The sequence below is a fragment of the Sarcophilus harrisii genome, chromosome 4 (genome assembly GCF_902635505.1).
Source record: "Sarcophilus harrisii chromosome 4, mSarHar1.11, whole genome shotgun sequence".
Classification (NCBI taxonomy): Eukaryota; Metazoa; Chordata; class Mammalia; order Dasyuromorphia; family Dasyuridae; genus Sarcophilus; species Sarcophilus harrisii.
Genome location: NC_045429.1, coordinates 379,534,761 through 379,552,867, shown reverse-complemented (window position 1 = coordinate 379,552,867; position 18,107 = coordinate 379,534,761). Strand labels below are relative to the sequence as shown.

The 18,107-nt window shown below is 32.7% G+C and overlaps 1 protein-coding gene across 3 annotated transcripts in view; it reads left to right on the top strand.

Annotated features, from left to right (window-relative positions):
• Positions 1–18,107, top strand: part of PLD5 (phospholipase D family member 5) — a 438,986-nt gene that overhangs the window by 325,687 nt on the left and 95,192 nt on the right. For all 3 annotated transcript variants that reach the window (XM_012547936.3, XM_031966970.1, XM_031966971.1), the window contains one exon: positions 15,757–15,884. In XM_012547936.3, the coding sequence (XP_012403390.2) occupies positions 15,757–15,884 (128 nt within the window). The remainder of the gene's footprint in view (positions 1–15,756; positions 15,885–18,107) is intronic.

Below are 18,107 nucleotides of genomic sequence, written 5' to 3'. Positions count from 1 at the left end.
TGTGATTTTTAAAAGGACAACCCAAAAGCTCTAAAACCTAGTTTTCTCTAAAGTAACAATCAGCCTATCTAATCCCAGTATGCTAATATTCAGAGCTCCCCAAAAATCAGTTCTATGTTATTTATGTAAACATGCCACCACATATAATAAAAGCCAGCAAAAGTACTGCTGAGTGTGGTTTTACAGAGCATCTATATCCTTGTAGAGAACATCTCATAGGAAACTATTTTATAAAGCTATTTTTATACCTAAAGTCATTAATTGGCTCAAAGAAAACATCATCATCATCATCATCATCATCATAGCCTATTTATATAGGGTTTACTATGTGCCAGGTACTGTATTAAGCATTTTACAAATATGCCATTTGATCCTTGCAACTTTGGGAAATAGGTGATGGTATTAAACCCATTTTATAGATAAGGAAACTGAAACAAATAGAGGATCACACAGCTAATAAATGTTTAAGGGAGGATTTGAACTCAAGTTTTCCTGACTCCAGGCCCAGCACTCAATGGTTTCACCTAACTGCTAATGTACCATTAGTTGAAACAATTATCACTACCCTCTCCCCACCAGGGACTTACTGTCACCTATGAGAGCAAATATACACTCATTTGTCATTTAAAGCCCAATCTGTCTTTCCAGACATTCTGTATGGCACCCCTTCATTCACTTTACATACCAGTCATACTGGTCTCTATTTCTGCTTTTAATAAACAATACTTTATCCCCCATCTCCTTGCTTCTGCACTGACTAATCTCCTCCCCTCCATGAGCCTCTACTCTCCAAGTGCATCCTCCTTTCACTTCTGGCTCTTAGAACACTTAGTTGCCTCCAGACTCCAATACAAAATGTTCTTTTGAGCATTTGAAGCTTTTTGTAACCTACTTTTCCAGTCTTCTTAAACTTACTCCCACAACATGCATTCTTCAATCCAGTGATACTGGCCTCTTAGATATTACCCATTCTTGGAACTTTTTCTTCTTCCATGCTGCCTACTAACTTTCCTGATTCTTTTTAAATTTCAATTAAAATCCCAACTTCTACAGGAAGCCTTCCCAAAACTTCTTAATTCCAATGCCTTTTTTCAGTTACTCATTTCCTATTTATCATTTATATAGCTTGCTTTACATACTAACATTTGTTTATGTTGTCTCCCTTATTAGGTTGTAAGTCCTTTGAAGTCAGGGACTGACTTTTGCTACCTTTTGCATCCCTACTGCTTAGCATATATAGTGCCTGGTATATAGTAGGAATTAAAAAATGTTTATTAATTGATTCTATTTGAATCATAATTCCACTACCAATGATTCTCCCCATTTCCTAAGAAATGATCTTGTAACTCGTTTTCCTAAGGCTTTATATGTACATATTATCTCCCTCATAAAATACAACCTGTTGAGGACTGGGATTGTTTCATTATTGTTGTTTTCCAGCCCTGCCTCATATTGTGATGTTTATTAAACTGAGCTAGACTCAAAGATGAGCCATGAACAGCCAGACAAGATTAAAATATTTAAAAAATAATAAGTCTACAGACTAAAATCAATTCCCTATCCCTCCTGTTAAACAGAAGATTCTTTTTTTCACTGCCTTCTTTTTTCTAGCATAGTCCCACTTTCCTACACTTGTGCACAGCATTTTATCTCTAACCCCTTGGATCTGGAGGTATTGAGGTCTGTGTATTCATGTGAGAAGTCTACTAATTCCTAACATAAAGAAAACTAACATTTATGTAATTTATGTATGATGTAAAAACATCAGTTTTATTCATAGGTCATTAAGTTTCCTTTCAAACAATTCACAGGCCATTAATAACCAAGATATGTCTTCCAAGCATGGCTGTTATAAAATCACTGAACAGCTTGTGATGAAGTTACACTACTTCATTTAAGCTTCCTTCAAGGAGGAGGTCATGGAAATGAAAGGAGACAAATAAGGATAGGGAGAATAAAGCTCAGTGTGAAAAATGATGCATAGAAGAAAGCAGCAAGTCTGGGAATCAGTCAGGGTCAGAAATAGAGAGAAGTTTCCCCAAGATAATAAAGTTTCCAGTTCAGTTGACAAATGAGAATGTGGTACTGACAAAGGGGACTTGGGTAGTTAGGACCCAGGGAACATTGTAAAAAAGATGATTTTTTTTTTTATTTTCCCATGCTAAGTTTAAGGTGATCGAGAAAAAAAGCCATTTGGAAAATTGCAGAAGACAGTAAAATATGTGTATTGGACAGTGAAAAAAAGCATTAGGCTCAAAATTATTTCCATTTTAGAAATAGAGACAAAGAGAGGGGTAATGCATCCTAATGGAATTTAGAACAATGGTATCTAGGTTTTAATTCCAGATTTGTTACTCACTTTGGACTTTGGACAAACAATTTAAACTCCTGTAGCTTCAAATAATATGTGGCAATTTATTATTCTCTTCTTATATTTGTATCAGGTATATAACAAGCATTTATTGACTTATTATCTACCATGAAACTGGAGTTTGAAAAGAGTAGAATACTCTCTTGATTATTTAAAAAATATCATCTATTGCAATGTTTTTCAAATTATATGTTACAGAAACTTATCAGGATTTCCTCCAAAGATCATCATGACTCTTGGGTTGGCTATACTCTCTTCCCATCTTGAACCCCAGTGAATCAGCTTAATAATAAGCTATCTTTGTCCTTTGCCCTCTTGTCCTATTAAAGATATTATCCTATCAATCCTCAGTCTTGGATTTCTGCCATCATTTGCTGCTGAGAAAAATCCTATAATAATACTGTGTGGGACAACATTAAAAAAAAAGATTATGCAACATAAAAAGCATCTTTTTTGTATATAGTTACTTACATAGTATCTCCCCAATTAGACTATCAGCTCATTGAAAGCAGAAATTAGGTTTTTGTTTTGTTTTATTTTTATTTCTTGTCTTTTTTGCATGCCCAGGATTTAGTTCATTGCCTGGCACAGAGTTGATGTCTAATAAATTAATTCTTGTTGACTTAAATTAGCTATGAAGAATTTTTGTGAAAGTATTGACTATTTCCATATTTAGTTTGTCTCAAGACATGTTTGGGCTTAGGTCCTGTCTCAATGGTGTTTCTTTCTTTCCTCTCTATCAGTACAGTTAGTAACTTCAATAAAAAAGCTCAGTAGAAAGTTAACTGAGTCTTTCCACTTATAGATATAAAACATGAAGTTATTTTCTGAATAGATACAAGAACATTCACCATATCTCATGTTCCAGAACTACTAATTTTCCTACTTCCCAGTCACTCTGACAAATCAGGTCTTCAGATCATGGGTTTACATTTGCTCAGCTGTGGAGTTAACATGGAGGAGATAGAATGTGTCTTTTCTATTTTCATACTACCCCCATCAAAATGTTTCCTTCCCTGGTTATGAGTTGAAATCAACTAGTAAGGAAAACTTAATTAGTTAATTTAATAAAGACCTTTTCCAAAGGGATAAGAAGTGATACAAAACATCCTTCTAGAAGTCTGTGACACTCTCACATCCATAAAGAATCTAGAAGAAAGTGGTATCACTTGTAGACAGTGAGAACTACTTTTGCCAAAAGGGTAACTCATGACTCTTAGCAGTCATAGTATTGGAGTCCTCAACATATTCTTTTTAGGTATGGCAGGGTTTTACTGCCCAGCTCTTGATTGGTTCCTGATGTAGGATGGTGATGGGAAATCCTCCAGACCTCCAGAGTTCCTCTTCTTAATGAGGTGTATGGGAGAATATCAAGACAGAGTCCAAGGTTTAGACCACTGTTCTTGCCTTACTCTAGCCCCAAGTTGATATTTTCATAAAAGTATATGTAGAATGCATTCTCCCCTCTTTGCATGTTCAAAATTTTTCTCCAATTCTGAACTAATTCCCTAGTTTTAAGCTCCATAGTACATGATCATGCCCTTCAAACAATCCAAATAGACTTCTCTTGTCACATATTTCATACAAAGGTTTTCAAGGATTTTTCCCATTTAATTTAAGGTCATTGATTTACTAATTTATTTACATTAATTGAGACGTTCTCACCTGATAAAGATAACTTGGCTAAATGTCTTGGGGTCATTTTAACTCCAACCAGACTTTTGACCTTATTATGGTTGAGAACTCTTAGTGAGTAATTTCTTTTACCAGTGTGTATCAGCAACTTAAAGACTTAAATATGTGACTGGATTCACTGAGAATTTAAATAACTTGACCAAGGTCACTCAGTAAATAGTTGTGCATCTACTGGTCATCCTGCCATCTGGGGGAGAGAGTGGGGGGTAAGAGGTGAAAAATTGGAACAAGAGGTTTGGCAATTGTTAATGCTGTAAAGTTACCCATGCATATAACCTGTAAATAAAAGGCTATTAAATAAAAAATTAAAAAAAGTTCTCTTTCTGCCTAATAATGCTAAGTATTATATCAAGATTAATGCTAATATTCATAGTTCCAAGAGAGAGATATGAAATTCTTTGGGAGAATTGGAGAGATTTGCTTTCTTAAAAGAACCTCCCTGTGGGCAAATGCACATGGGTCTGTATCTTTTGAATTTCTTGAATAAAGTTCCTACTACCCTGAAAAAAAAAAAAAGGTAAATAGTTGTGAGAGGCAATACTTGAAATCAAGTAATCCTGAATCCAAAGTTTTGCTATATATCTGTTATGCCATGTTGCATCTATGGAACACTATAAAGCAGAAACAAAATTCCAACAACTAACCCTGAATGCTCAGTTTTGTTATTTAATATTTGTTATTTCATTTTCTTTCCTCCCAGAGTGGCGTAGATTAATTGATCATGTAAAAAGTACAATTATACTCACTGTAGAGATTCAAACATGAGAGAGAACATTTCCAGAGAAGGACAATTATTCATTCTATGTACATTTCATATAAGAATCAATTGAAAAAATTGTGAGTGATTAATTGGAGAAGAAAAATTTGAGAGATATGAGAGCCATCTTCACATATTTGAAAATCTGCCAGCAGAAGAAGGATTTGATTTGGATTTAAAAATTTTTATACTTTGGTTTCTTCATTAATAAAGTAGAGATATTAATGTTTATACCACCAATTTCACAAGATTGCAGTGAGAAAAGTAGTAAAGTGCTGTATAACTATGAGGTATTTTTATAGACATGGTAGATGAAAACAAGCAGTAGCTTGTTACTGAAGATGATTAATGTGAGTAGTGTCACAGACCCCATTGAGGGATTTTATGTCTAGCCAAGGCAGTAAACTGGTGATGTAGTTTAAATGAAGAGAACAGATAGACACTCAGAGGTATACATCACTACCGTGGAAACACAAAAGCAAAGGAAAAAAAAAACAGATTTTTCATAAATTCTCCATAGAGGGTTGTCCATGTCCAATGAGGATGTATGAGAAGAAATAAACAAGAGTCTCTCAGAATGAAGCTTTGTGTCATGCATCTGTAGAAGATTTGCCCATGCCACTGAAATCATTGATTCACCTGTCTTCTGCTTAGATATGGATCTCCCTCCTGGAAGTTTTCTTTTCTGTGGGTTTTAGGCTGTCATTTGAAGGTGAAACAAGTGGTGAGCTAAAATCTGACAAATTTCAGTTAAGAACAGTTTTCACAAGCTGTGATTAAATTTCTCTAACTCAAGCATTGGAAAAAAAGAATTTGTGAAGAAGAGAATAAGCATCAGAACACACATACTAATATGTTACCTAATGCCTCCCATGGTGAACTCTCACATTTTTAGAAGCACTGTAATTTTCCCACAGTTCCACTATTAAGTGGAATTGAATACCTTTATGATGGAACAATTTATGAAAACCCTTTCAGTATATTCAAAAATGCTTTTCTATTGTAGAACAAAAGACTCCCTATAAAAGATTGAGGAGTTGTGCAGTCTTACTTCTTTTGAATTTCTTTTTAAATGCTTAAATTTCATTTGAGTAAAGAAAATAACTCCCAGGAAATGAAAGAAGTACAAATAAAGCAAGCTTGAGATTATGAAGAGGGTCAAAAACAGAAAGAGGCACAAAAATTTTTTTTTGGCTTTCCTACTCATGTAGACGTAAAAATCAGCCCTCAGAAATAGCTAAAGAGAACCAGGCCAAATTAAGAAGACATGAATATGAAAGCAGAATTAAACAGAAGCTATCAGTATAAGTGGGGAATGATAGGACAATAAAAGCCACTGGTTTAGATTAGTAAAGATCTGTCCAAAAGATTTTTGTTTGTGAGGACTATGTTTATAGATACTTACCATAATAAAAATAAAAATTAACATTGAATTTGTAGATCCTTTGAAAGGGTTTCAGCAACCCCCAGAATTTTCTAGGTCATGCTTTGAGAACCACTGATTTAAATGATGGTTTCTTTGATCATGGTATCTTCTAACCTGTGTTAGAGAGGAACTTGTGACTGTGGATAGTGAGAAAATAACCTTTGAAACTTAAATACTTCAATGTACCCATGATCTCCTCAAAGTAAAGAGTCTGTCCACTAGTGGAAAATCACAATTTATCCTTGAAATTTATCCATATTTTTCTATTAATCGATCAGTAAGTATTTATTAAGAGCTTACTATGTGCTTAGTTCTGGGAATATGGAGGAAAGGCAAAAGGGAGTTCCTACTCTGAAGCTCAAAACATAATGAAGAGACAACAAAAAAACAAATAATTTTCTGTATTCCTAATCAGCAAAATAAAAATCAGAAGCTTAAAGTGATTCCAGTTATCAAAACAGGATGGAGAATTTTAAAAATTCATTGGAAAAAGAGAGTAGACAAAGAATCCCTGGAGGAGAAAATTTCCTGATCTAAAGAATTCCTATAAAATGAAAGTCTAACAAATTAAATATAGAATAGAATGGCCATGTACTATTAATACAAGACATGATAGAATGAATAAACAAAGGGAAATAACTGATATTCTTAATTATTTTTGTAAAATCTGGAAAGTATCAGTTCTGAGTAAATCATATGATTACTGATTTAAGAATTCTAGGCTATAGAAATTACTAGTAAAGTACCATTCCAGCTTTCTCTCTGATACAAGCATATATATATATACATATATATATTTTAACAAGCAGCATTATATATTTATTACTGAGGAATGCAAAGATTAATGACTCCTCAAAATGGAAGTCAATTATCTATTTATGTCATACAAAGCATTCATGGATCATATCATGACTTAAAAAAAATCAACAATCTGTAATTGCATAGAATATTTTGGTAAGGAGCAGAAAATCTCTGTACTATCAAGAACAATTTGTTTAGTATTTCCATCATTACTGAATAATTTACCTAAAAGGAGCTTATATTTATTGTACTTTCACTGATAATCAGAAATTCTTTGATTTAATTTCACAATTGTGGTTTGGTCATATAAAGCAACTATACACACATATCCATACACACATACTTCATATGTGTGTATACAAATGTGTGTGTGAAAAATAATGAAAGCACTAATGTATTTGATATACACATAAAAGATGGTTGTCTACTGAAATCATGCCACCATTACAATAATGTCAAGAACCATTGATATAAAATATGATCTTTTTTTATGTAGACAGTTTAAGTTCAATATGATTCTACCTAGACTTAAATCATTTTATCATAACTCTTAAATAGAACTAAATATGACTATTAAAGTAATAAAAAGGTCTTATCAAAATCTCTTAGTTGCCACTTGATATTTATGGATGGATCAAATTATATGGCTGTACTGAAAAAGCATATTTAAAAGTAGGTACTTCATCATATAATCAACGAGGGATAGATAACTGAATCTGGAAAACTTTAGTTCAAAATTCAGCCCCAGATGGTTGCTAGCTAAGTGACCCTGGGCAAATTACTTAAACATTGTCTGCCTCAGTTTTCCCAACTATGTAGCAGGAATCATAATAACACCTACTTTAAGATATTTTTTTTTATGATCAAATGAGATATTTGTAAAGCTCTTAGCAAATTGTAATGCTAGCTATTATATATCAAAATTTTGTCTGCTGATGTCGAATTTTAATTTGGATTCAATGAGTATAAAATTCTTAATATATGCCAAACAATAATACAGGCTGAAAGCTAAATTTAAGGATTAGATTGGAGTGAAATCTAGTGAAAGGAGGTAATAAATAAATAAATACCTTGGTTTTTTCCAGGCAAGGTTTCCATCTCAGTGACCTTTCTATCCAAACTTTATCAAAAAAGTTAAGAAATGAAATGATAATGATAGTAATGATGACAATTAGCAGCTTACATTTATTTAATATTTATGGTTTTTAAAAACATTTCATATGCACTTTATCATGTGATCCTCCCAGAACCCTATCAGGTTCACATATATTGTTTGTTCCCCTACTATAGACCCATCAACAAGAATTTGTAAAATATCCACTCTCCACTTACTGTGCTGGGGATATAAAGACAAAAAGAAATCCTTGTCCTTATGTGGATTGTAAATGAAGACACAGTTTCAGAGACTCTAGTGAGGTTCAGTTACATTCCCCAAAGCCATCACACTAAGAAACTGGAGAACTGAGATTTGAACCCAGACTTTGACTATGAATCCAGTGTTCACTTTATTGTACAATATTGCATTCTTATAATCATGATTATGAACAAACATTGGAAACTTTAAAATACTATATAAATGTGAGATATTATGAGGAACAGAAGATCAGTTCTAAAACATGCTAACATGCAAATCGGTTTTCAGTCGTGCAAGTACCTGGTCTAAATAATTTGCATCTCTCACCTGATAGCCCAAGTCAGCTGGACTTCACTTCTGTACTAGACAAAGCCTATGTCTTATATACTGTACTTGAGTGGGTGGTATAAGAGAGTGCCTATTCAGGCCAGCCTGATTGTTTGCTGAATAGAAAATGGGGCACCAGCAGGCTCTCAAGAATAGCAGTAGCTATTTTGCAACAACCAAAATTCATAGGCCAGATCCCCTTTATTTTGGATATGGTTTCTCTGAAAGCTAGAATTTCCTCTCTCTTTTTAAATCTGCCTTGAGGTTCATAAAGTTCCATCTTCTGATATCCATCTTCATTTATATCTATCATACTTTTCCTTAACTAATTTCTTCTGGTCACATCCTGTTATTTAAAAAGAAAAGCACAACATCTAAGGAGGAATCCAGATTTATCTGCATAAATATTGATTAATCATATTGAAATATTAGTTTGTGGATCTCACTGATTGGAGCTTCTATTAACTAGCTGCTGAGTTAGAAATATTAAAAATAAAAAGTAGATAATAATTTGCTCTCACTTTGTGCTAACTTTACATGTAATTGTAATTTTTATTAATTAAATTTTAATTAACTTTTTCCCTAAATAACAATTGTTTTTTCTGAAGATTTTCACTGGCTTCCTATTCTAAAACCATACAAGCTTTTCTTCTCTTCTCATAAGTGATATATATAGATAGATATATATATACACATATACACAGACACACACAATCCATATGTGTACACACATATTTCCTTCTCTTTTTCCTCTGTACAACTAAACTTTTGCTCTTTCCAAATATAAAAAGGCTTAAATACCATTAATATCTGAGTCATACATAACATCCTTTGAGATGTTGAAGGGTCAGAAGATGTAGGAGAATGGCATAAATTTTTGAAATATAATTTGAAAAGTAGAACAAATCATTATTTCTGACACTACTAGATCAATAATTGCCATAGTTACTTGCCAAATCTGAAACTGAGGGAGGCACTATTTATCTCTTTTCTTGGGAGTTATTTGTAGTTCAACATTAATATTTAAAGAAAGTGTATTACAAACCTATAGAAAAATAACTAGAGGAAATATCCTGAAATTCTAAGCTCATTGGGAAGATAGTAGCATAGTAGATAAGAGTACTATACTTGAGGTTAAGAAGACTTGGATCCAAGCCCCATTTCTGATATACATTGGATATGTGACTCTGGGTTGATCTCTCAGTGACTCAGGAAATTCTCCAACACTCTATGTTGGAGAACAGGTACTAATTTACCTTGCTAGATGGAGTTTCCTCCTTAGAAGTTCCTTTTACCAATAAAATCACAAGTGCTGGTCCACCCAAAAAAAGGGCTGAACATATCAACTAGGAAACTTACATGCTCTATATGTATATATTGGATATGGTAAGTAGTGCCCAGGCCAAAAAAAAAAGTGGTTATTATAAGACAAACAGTAGCAGTGTGAGCACATAAGAAGAAAGAGCAAGGACCAGCAGATAGGAAAATAAATTCAGAGAAGAGGATGTGTGAGGGGCTTACTTATTTTAGAAAGAGGATAGTTATTCTCTATGGCTGAAAGATGAAGAATGGAGAAAATACTATCATTTTAAAAAAAAAGCATTGACCTGTATGAAAGCAATACTTACAGTTTTCCTCCTCTCTGACAAAAAGAGAATAGTCAATGTTTCACCATCAGTCATCTATAATAACAATTTATTATTGAGCTGATCAGAGATCTGAAGTCTTTCACTGCTTTTTTTGTTTTTGCCATTAGTCATTGAAATTCCATAAATAGTCACTTCTTCAGACTAAGATATTTTGAAATTTTTAGCTGGATTTCAGAAAAGGTCATATTGGGTCATCTATTTCTATTTACTAAGAATTTGTTCTGATTGTTCCTTGATTAATAAATAGTCAAACAATATGCAGATGTGGTTTTCAAAGAAATTAAAGCTATTTATTTTCATATGAAAAAATGCTCTAAAACACTATTGAATAGAGAAATACAAATTAAAATAGCTCTGAACTACCACACTACATCTATTAGATTGGCTAATATGACAGAAAAGGGAAATTTAAAAATGATGGAGGGGATGTAGGAAAATTGACACACTAATGCACTGTTAATGAAGTTGTATACTGATCTAGTCCTTCTGTAGAGCACTTTGGAACTATGCCCAGAGGTCTATAAAACCATGTATACTCTTTGATCAAGCAATTCCACTCCTGTCTTTCAAAGAGACAAAAAACAGAAAGGAAAAGGACTTGTATGTACAAAAAAATTTATAACAGCTCTATTAGTGGTGGCAAAGAATTGTAAATTAAGAGGATATCCATCAATTGAGATTGGCTGAAGACCTTAGTGTATATGATTATGATGGAATACTATTTAACTATATTAAATGATGAGCAGGATGCTCTCAGAAAAACTTGGAAAGACTTAGATGAGCTGATGCAAAGTGAAATAAACACAGCCAAGGGAACATTGTATACAGTAATAGCAGTACTGCATAATGGTGAATTGTCAATAACAACTATTCTCAGTAATATAATCATCTAAGACAATTCTGAAGGACTTATGATAACAAATACTTTCCTTTTCCAGAGAAAGAACTGATGGGGTCTGAATGCAGATCAAAGCATGCTTTTTTGCCTACTTTATTTTTCTTGGGTTTTTTTGTCAGTATCTTTTTCAACATATTTAACATAACTGTACATGTATAACCTGATAATCAAATTTGCTTGTCTTTTCAATGAGGGGGAAAAAAATGACAAAATTTGGAACTTAAAAAAGTTTTTAAACAGATGTTGAAAATTTTTTACATGTAATTCATGAAAAAATGAAACATTACATTAAAGAAAGAATTTGTTCTGAGAATATTGACTCTCTTGAATCATTCATTCATGTGAGATGGGATTGGGTCATTAAAGTGACAAGGACTTAAATGTCTCAATTTAGCTATAATTTCTCCCTTTGGTTTTTGTTTCAAAAATATCTTACATATCTCATTAGACATCTCTTTTTAACTACTTTTTTCTAGGTTCTTTAAATCATCCTTGAGATACCCTTCTTTGACTGGAGTTATGTTACTTTAAAAGAAAATCCATTAATCCTACTGATTTTATTGCTATGCATGGGATTAAAGTCACTGACTTATTAATATGTATACTATACCACATAACATCCACTAGAAGAAAAATCTAGGAACTAAGGGAAACTAACTAATCTAGAAACTAAGGAAATAGAAAGTACTATTCAATAACTTCTTTCCAAATTTACATAGCCTTTGCCTCCATTTTGTAAAGACCATCCTGCTCATCATTTCTTATTTGTCATTGTTCAGTTGTTTTAGAAGTGTCTGACTCTTCGTAACCCCCATTTGGGGTTTGGGGGGGCAGATACTGGAATAGTTTGCCATTTCCTTCTTCAGGTCATTTTACAGATGAGGAAACTGCGGCAATTGGGTTTATGTGACTTGTCCAGAGTTACCTAACTAATTACTATCTTAAACTAAAGAAAGCTGAAAACGAAAAACTCAAGAAGCTGGGTCTTCCTGAGTCTACATTTGAACTCAGGTCAGGTCCAGCACTCTATTCACTTTATTACCTAGCTGCCCATGTTCAAAACTACGGAGGTGACAATGCTAGTGTGCACTGCCCTAATCAAAACACAAGAGGACTGTGTTCAGTTCTAGGACCATATTTTAGGAAGGACATTGATAAGGTAAAAAGAATACTGAGGGAGGTAATCAAGATCGCAAAAGATCATGCTGTGAAGGAATAAATTGGATTTCAGACCCTCTTCCCCATCTCACATGGGTAGTATCCTAGTTACACACTGCCTTGTCTCTTTTTTCTCTAAGATGTCCTTCATTAAGCTGCCACAGTGACATTCCTAATAGGTCCAGCTTTGACATTAGCTTGCCTGTGAAAATTTAGTGGCTTCCCACTTTTGGTATTTAACGGTTGTTTACAACCTGGTCCCAGACTACCTTTTTTATTCCTAATATTTTAGTTTTAATCCTAATTATTTCCTTTCACACACTCTTTGATACAAACTGACTTTCTTGCTATTCCTCACAGAAGATTCTCCATTTTTCTCTCCATCTACTATCATGATACAAACTGTCCCTTATCATCTTCTGACTCTTACAATCTCTAGTTTCCTTCAAAGCTCAGCTCAAGTATCATGTCATATGTTAGGCTTATCCAAATATGAATGATTCTCCACCAAATTAGTTAGTATTTGTATTTTTTATGTTCTTATATTAGCTTTTATAAGCACAGTGCTTGGCAAACAATAGATGCCTAATAAATATTAGTTGACATGACTACATATACTACCCCCAAAAAATTTAACTCCTTGAAACTGAGTGGATGCCCATCAGTTGGAGAATGGCTGAATAAATTGTGGTATATGAATATTATGGAATATTATTGTTCTGTAAGAAATGACCAACAAGGATGATTTCAGAAAGGCCTGGAGAGACTTACACGAACTGATGCTGAGTGAAATGAGCAAGACCAGGAGATCATTATATACTTCAACAATAATACTAGATGATGACCAGTTCTGATGGACCTGGCCATCCTCAGCAATGAGATCAACCAAATCATTTCCAATGGAGCAGTAATGAACTGAACCAGCTATGCCCAGAGAAAGAACTCTGGGAGATGACTAAAAACCATTACATTGAATTCCCAATCCCTATATTTAGGCCCACCTGCATTTTTTATTTCCTTCACAAGCTAATTGTACAATATTTCAGAGTCTGATTCTTTTTATATAGCAAAATAACGGTTTGGTCATGTATACTTATTGTGTATCTAATTTATATTTTAATATATTTAACATCTACTGGTCATCCTGCCATCTGGGGGAGGGGGTGGGGAGTAAGAGGTGAAAAATTGGAACAAGAGGTTTGGCAATTGTTAATGCTGTAAAGTTACCCATACATATAACTTGTAAATAAAAGGCTATTAAATTAAAAAAAAAAAAAAAAAGGAAAAAAAATAAACTTGAGACAATGAAAAAAAAATTTAACTCCTTGAGAAAAAGGACTCCACTTTTGCCTCTGCATTTCTAGTACATTCCTACAAAATAATAGGAATTTAATAAATTTTTGTTGATTGATTCATTAGTTTAAAAAAAAGGGAAATATTTAGCTTCAACAAGGAGGTGCATTGGTAGAAGATGCAGATAGATAAATTCAAGTTTCTAATAAGGAAAACCTTATTATTAAAAGTATCTCAAAATAATAGACTCCTCTTGAATATTAGACCTTTCTTTGAAGGTCTTCAAGAAAAGGCTAGATGACCATTTGTCAGATGTAATGGAAAAAAGATTTTTCAGGTTGTAGCTGGACCAGATGGCCACTGAAGTCCCCTCTAATCCTGAGACTTTGTAATTACCCACTGCTGAGATTCTGTTAGGTTGACTATCAAAAACTACAGCTATTTTTTTTTTCATCTTTAAGTAACAGCTTAATCCATTCTTTCCATGTTGACATTTTTGTGCTAAACAGCATGCTCTTTTGGGATTCTTTGCTGTGTAATAAGACTTAAAATAATAGTTTTTAAAATAACCAGAAAGTAAGCACAAGGACCATTTATTATATACTATGTCATATTCATATCTTTTGATGGTCAAAAGGCTCAACTAAGAAATTCATCTATCAATTAAATAAATGGTGATCAGATCAAAAAATGTTTCAGCACCTGTAATCTACCAGTTTTCTGATGGATATTGACTATGTGATGTTATATTCACAGATACTTGTGGACAAATGTGTCATGTATCAAGGAAGTAAAAATCTCTCAAGAGGGCCATGTGATATATATATGCCTCAAGATATTGCACTATACTTTTTTCCATTTAAATTTGGGAGACATTTAAAATAAGAAAATGAAAAAGTGAATTTTCTCAAATAAATCTTTTGAAAATAAATGTTAAATGCTTGTTTATTAAACAAATCTCTTAATCTTCAAAGATGCTCTGTGAGAGAACCGTCTAAATATATTGATATTAAAGGCATTTTCTAAAAGGAGAAAGTCAATTTTTTTCACAAAACTTACTAATTAGAATTTTATGTCAACCCTACAAAATTTTTAATTTAACATTTCAGACAATACAATTACTATATTTTATATTTAAGACTGAAATGCACACACTACGGATTCTGGTTTTCTTTTCCTTCACCTACAAATATCACAAATAAATATGAAAGTGATTCATGTAGAAAATCAACAGAGAAATCCTAAAATTGATTTTAAAATGTACTTTTATATTAAATAATGTACTTTACTCCATGCTAAGAGAAATGGCAAGGCAGAGATGTTACCAAATGGATGCAAGGTGATCAAATATATGGAGTGTAAATAATGACCAATAAAATTAATGTGTTCTGACAACATCAATATTACATGACGATCAATTCTGATAAACATGATTCTAACAATGAGATGATTGATGCCAGTTCCAATGATCTTATGATGAAGAGAGCCATCTACACTCAGAGAGAAGACTGTAGGAACTGAATGTGGATCACAATATAACATTCTCACTCTTTCTACTGTTGTTCACTTGCATTGTGTTTTCTTACTCATTTACTTTATTTTTTATCTGATTTCTTTTGTGCAACAAGAAAATTGTTTAAATATGCTTATAGATATTGGATTTAACATATACTAAAACATGTTTAACATATATTGAATTGCTTGCCATCTGGGGAGGGGGGAAGGGGAAAGAGGAAAAAAAAATCTGAAACACAAGGCTATGCAAGGGTCAATGTTGTCAAATTATCTGGGCATATATTTTGAAAATAAAAAAAACATTATTTAAAAAAAATTTTAAATAAATAAATATAAAATTTACATGTCCTTTATAAAGTAATGAAATTTCCATATAGACATTTAGAGTTTTTCTTCAAACATGTCTAATAGTTGTAGGGATACATTATTTTCCCCTTCTGAAATTTCCTTTCATATCATTCATTGTGGATCCTTAAATAGAGATTGTTAATATTATGTCTTTGAACTCCTAGGTGCAGAGGTGACATACATTGACATGAATGCTTACAACAAAGGTCGACTCCAATCGTCCTTCTGGATCGTTGATAAACAGCACATTTACATCGGTAGTGCTAGCTTGGACTGGAGATCACTAGGGCAGGTAAACTTCCCACATAATATCACTCAAAAAATATTCAGTGTCTAAAAGCTATTTTTCCCAAACCATCTACTGTGGCTTGGGGAAAAAAAAGCCAATAATCTTTTCTTTTTTTGCATTTTAAATGCTATTTTATTGATAATTGTGACTGTTCATTTCATGTGAAAATTATAAGACCTTCATTGGCAGAATCATTATAAAAAAATTTCTCCCAATGTGCCTTTCAGAAACTACATATATTTGGAACACAGCAAAGCAGGTTGGTACTTAATTTAAATTAATCAAATTCAGCTTTTTTTATGAAAATGAAGAAAAGCACACATTTATGATTCATGATTATTATTTCATTATTTTACTGTTTATAATAATTCAGTTTATTCTCTAATAAATATCAAAATGAATTAGCAGGTGTTTTTTTACTTTCTAATTTTTGGCAATGAGTTTTCTAAAGTGACATTGAATATCATACAATTTCAGTAAGCTTAATAATACTAAAGGTAAGCCACACTAAATGTAAAAAAAATCATTGTCTTGTCATCAGCCAGGTAATTTTGTCATCATTATATGAAGTTTCCCAAGTGTTAATTTCCCAATAATTAATTTCCCAAGTATTAATACAATTTTAAACTTTAATAGCTGAAAATTTGAGATACTTAAATATGGTTTAAATAGAACAAAGTTTTTAAAGCTTGTGACCACACATGGGATCACATAACTGTGAAGGTCAGGTAAAAGTTTCTCAGGCAAAAAAGGGACATGAGTGGGGAAAGTTAAAAAAGTCCTGAATTAGAAAACATGAGACTTTCATTATATAGGCTTCCAGAGTTAATCACAATGTAAACTTCAAAGCCCATTTTATATTTTAGCTAAATGTTTAAAAATTCATGTCATTTAAAATTGTACGTGTATTTAATGAGTCAGGATTTCTGGAGTCAGAGATCCTGTATTTGGTATATACTATTTAGCATGATCTTTGACCAGCAACTCAATCTTCCTAAGATTTAGTTTTCTCTAACTGGGGAAAAAATGACCCACTAAGGAAAAGAAATTATTTCTCTTTGTGTCTCCCAAGTTATTGTGAGAAAAAGAAAAACAATGTCATATTAAGTAAATCTTAGGATCAGTTATTGGACCACTTATCCCCCAATTTTCATCTTTTCATTCCTTCTATAACATGCTTAATATGTTCAAAGACTAGTGATTGGACACTTATATGTTTCTTGTGCTTAGGTAAGAGGAAGTTTGGTTTAATGGAGAGGGCATTGACACTGTGTTTAAATTCTGTTTATTGGCGAGTCTTTTTCTATAGAATAAGACAGAATAATGCTTTTATTATTAACTATTTCATTTAATTATTATTTTAGTAGTAACCAAAGATTATTATAAGGAAAATGTTATGCAAATATAATGTTTCATATCATATTTGCTTCAGGGGTTCATGATTTTATCAGGGTGGATCATTTCTTTCACTAAAACTCATTGTAACCTCTCTACAATGTAATGGAGCATTGTTGAAATTGCTCACAGTGTTGTCTCATCCTTATTCTTTCTTCTAATTTGATGTTGCTTCTGTCTAGTAGATAAACTAAATGTCCTTAGACAGCTCACTAATAATAAGTTGATGATAATGATGTGACCTTTTCATGGGGCTTTTAAGTTTACAAACTCTTTACATGTTTCAAAACAATCCTATTAGGTAGGAACTACTATTTCTATTTCAGAAATAAAGAAACAACTCAACAAGGTTAAGTAACAACCTCATGATCACACATCTTCATCCAGGTTTTCCTGACTCCAAGTCCCACATCATATATGCTCTACTGTTCCCCTTCTATAGCTACCATATACCAATAAACACACAGTCCTTCATTGTCAATTACCAACCATAGTTCCAAAGGACTTAAAATGACCATGCTATCTACCTTCACATATAGAGCTGATGGACTCAGAGTAAAAATTAAAGTATATTTTTCTCTCTTTTTAAAAAAACACACCCTAATGTGAGAATTTCTTTGCTTGAGGTTTTGTTTTTCCTTGTCAATTAGTAAGAAATGGGGAGACAGGGGGAGGACCCAGAACTGAAAGAGTCCCAGAAAGTTTAATTGGGCCAAGATCATATAGTAAATAACCAATGAAACTCAGATTTTCTAATCAAACTCCAAATTCTCTAATATTCTTTGGAAAGAAATTTTAGTTTGCTTAAGCTCTGATAACTATTCTGTTTTT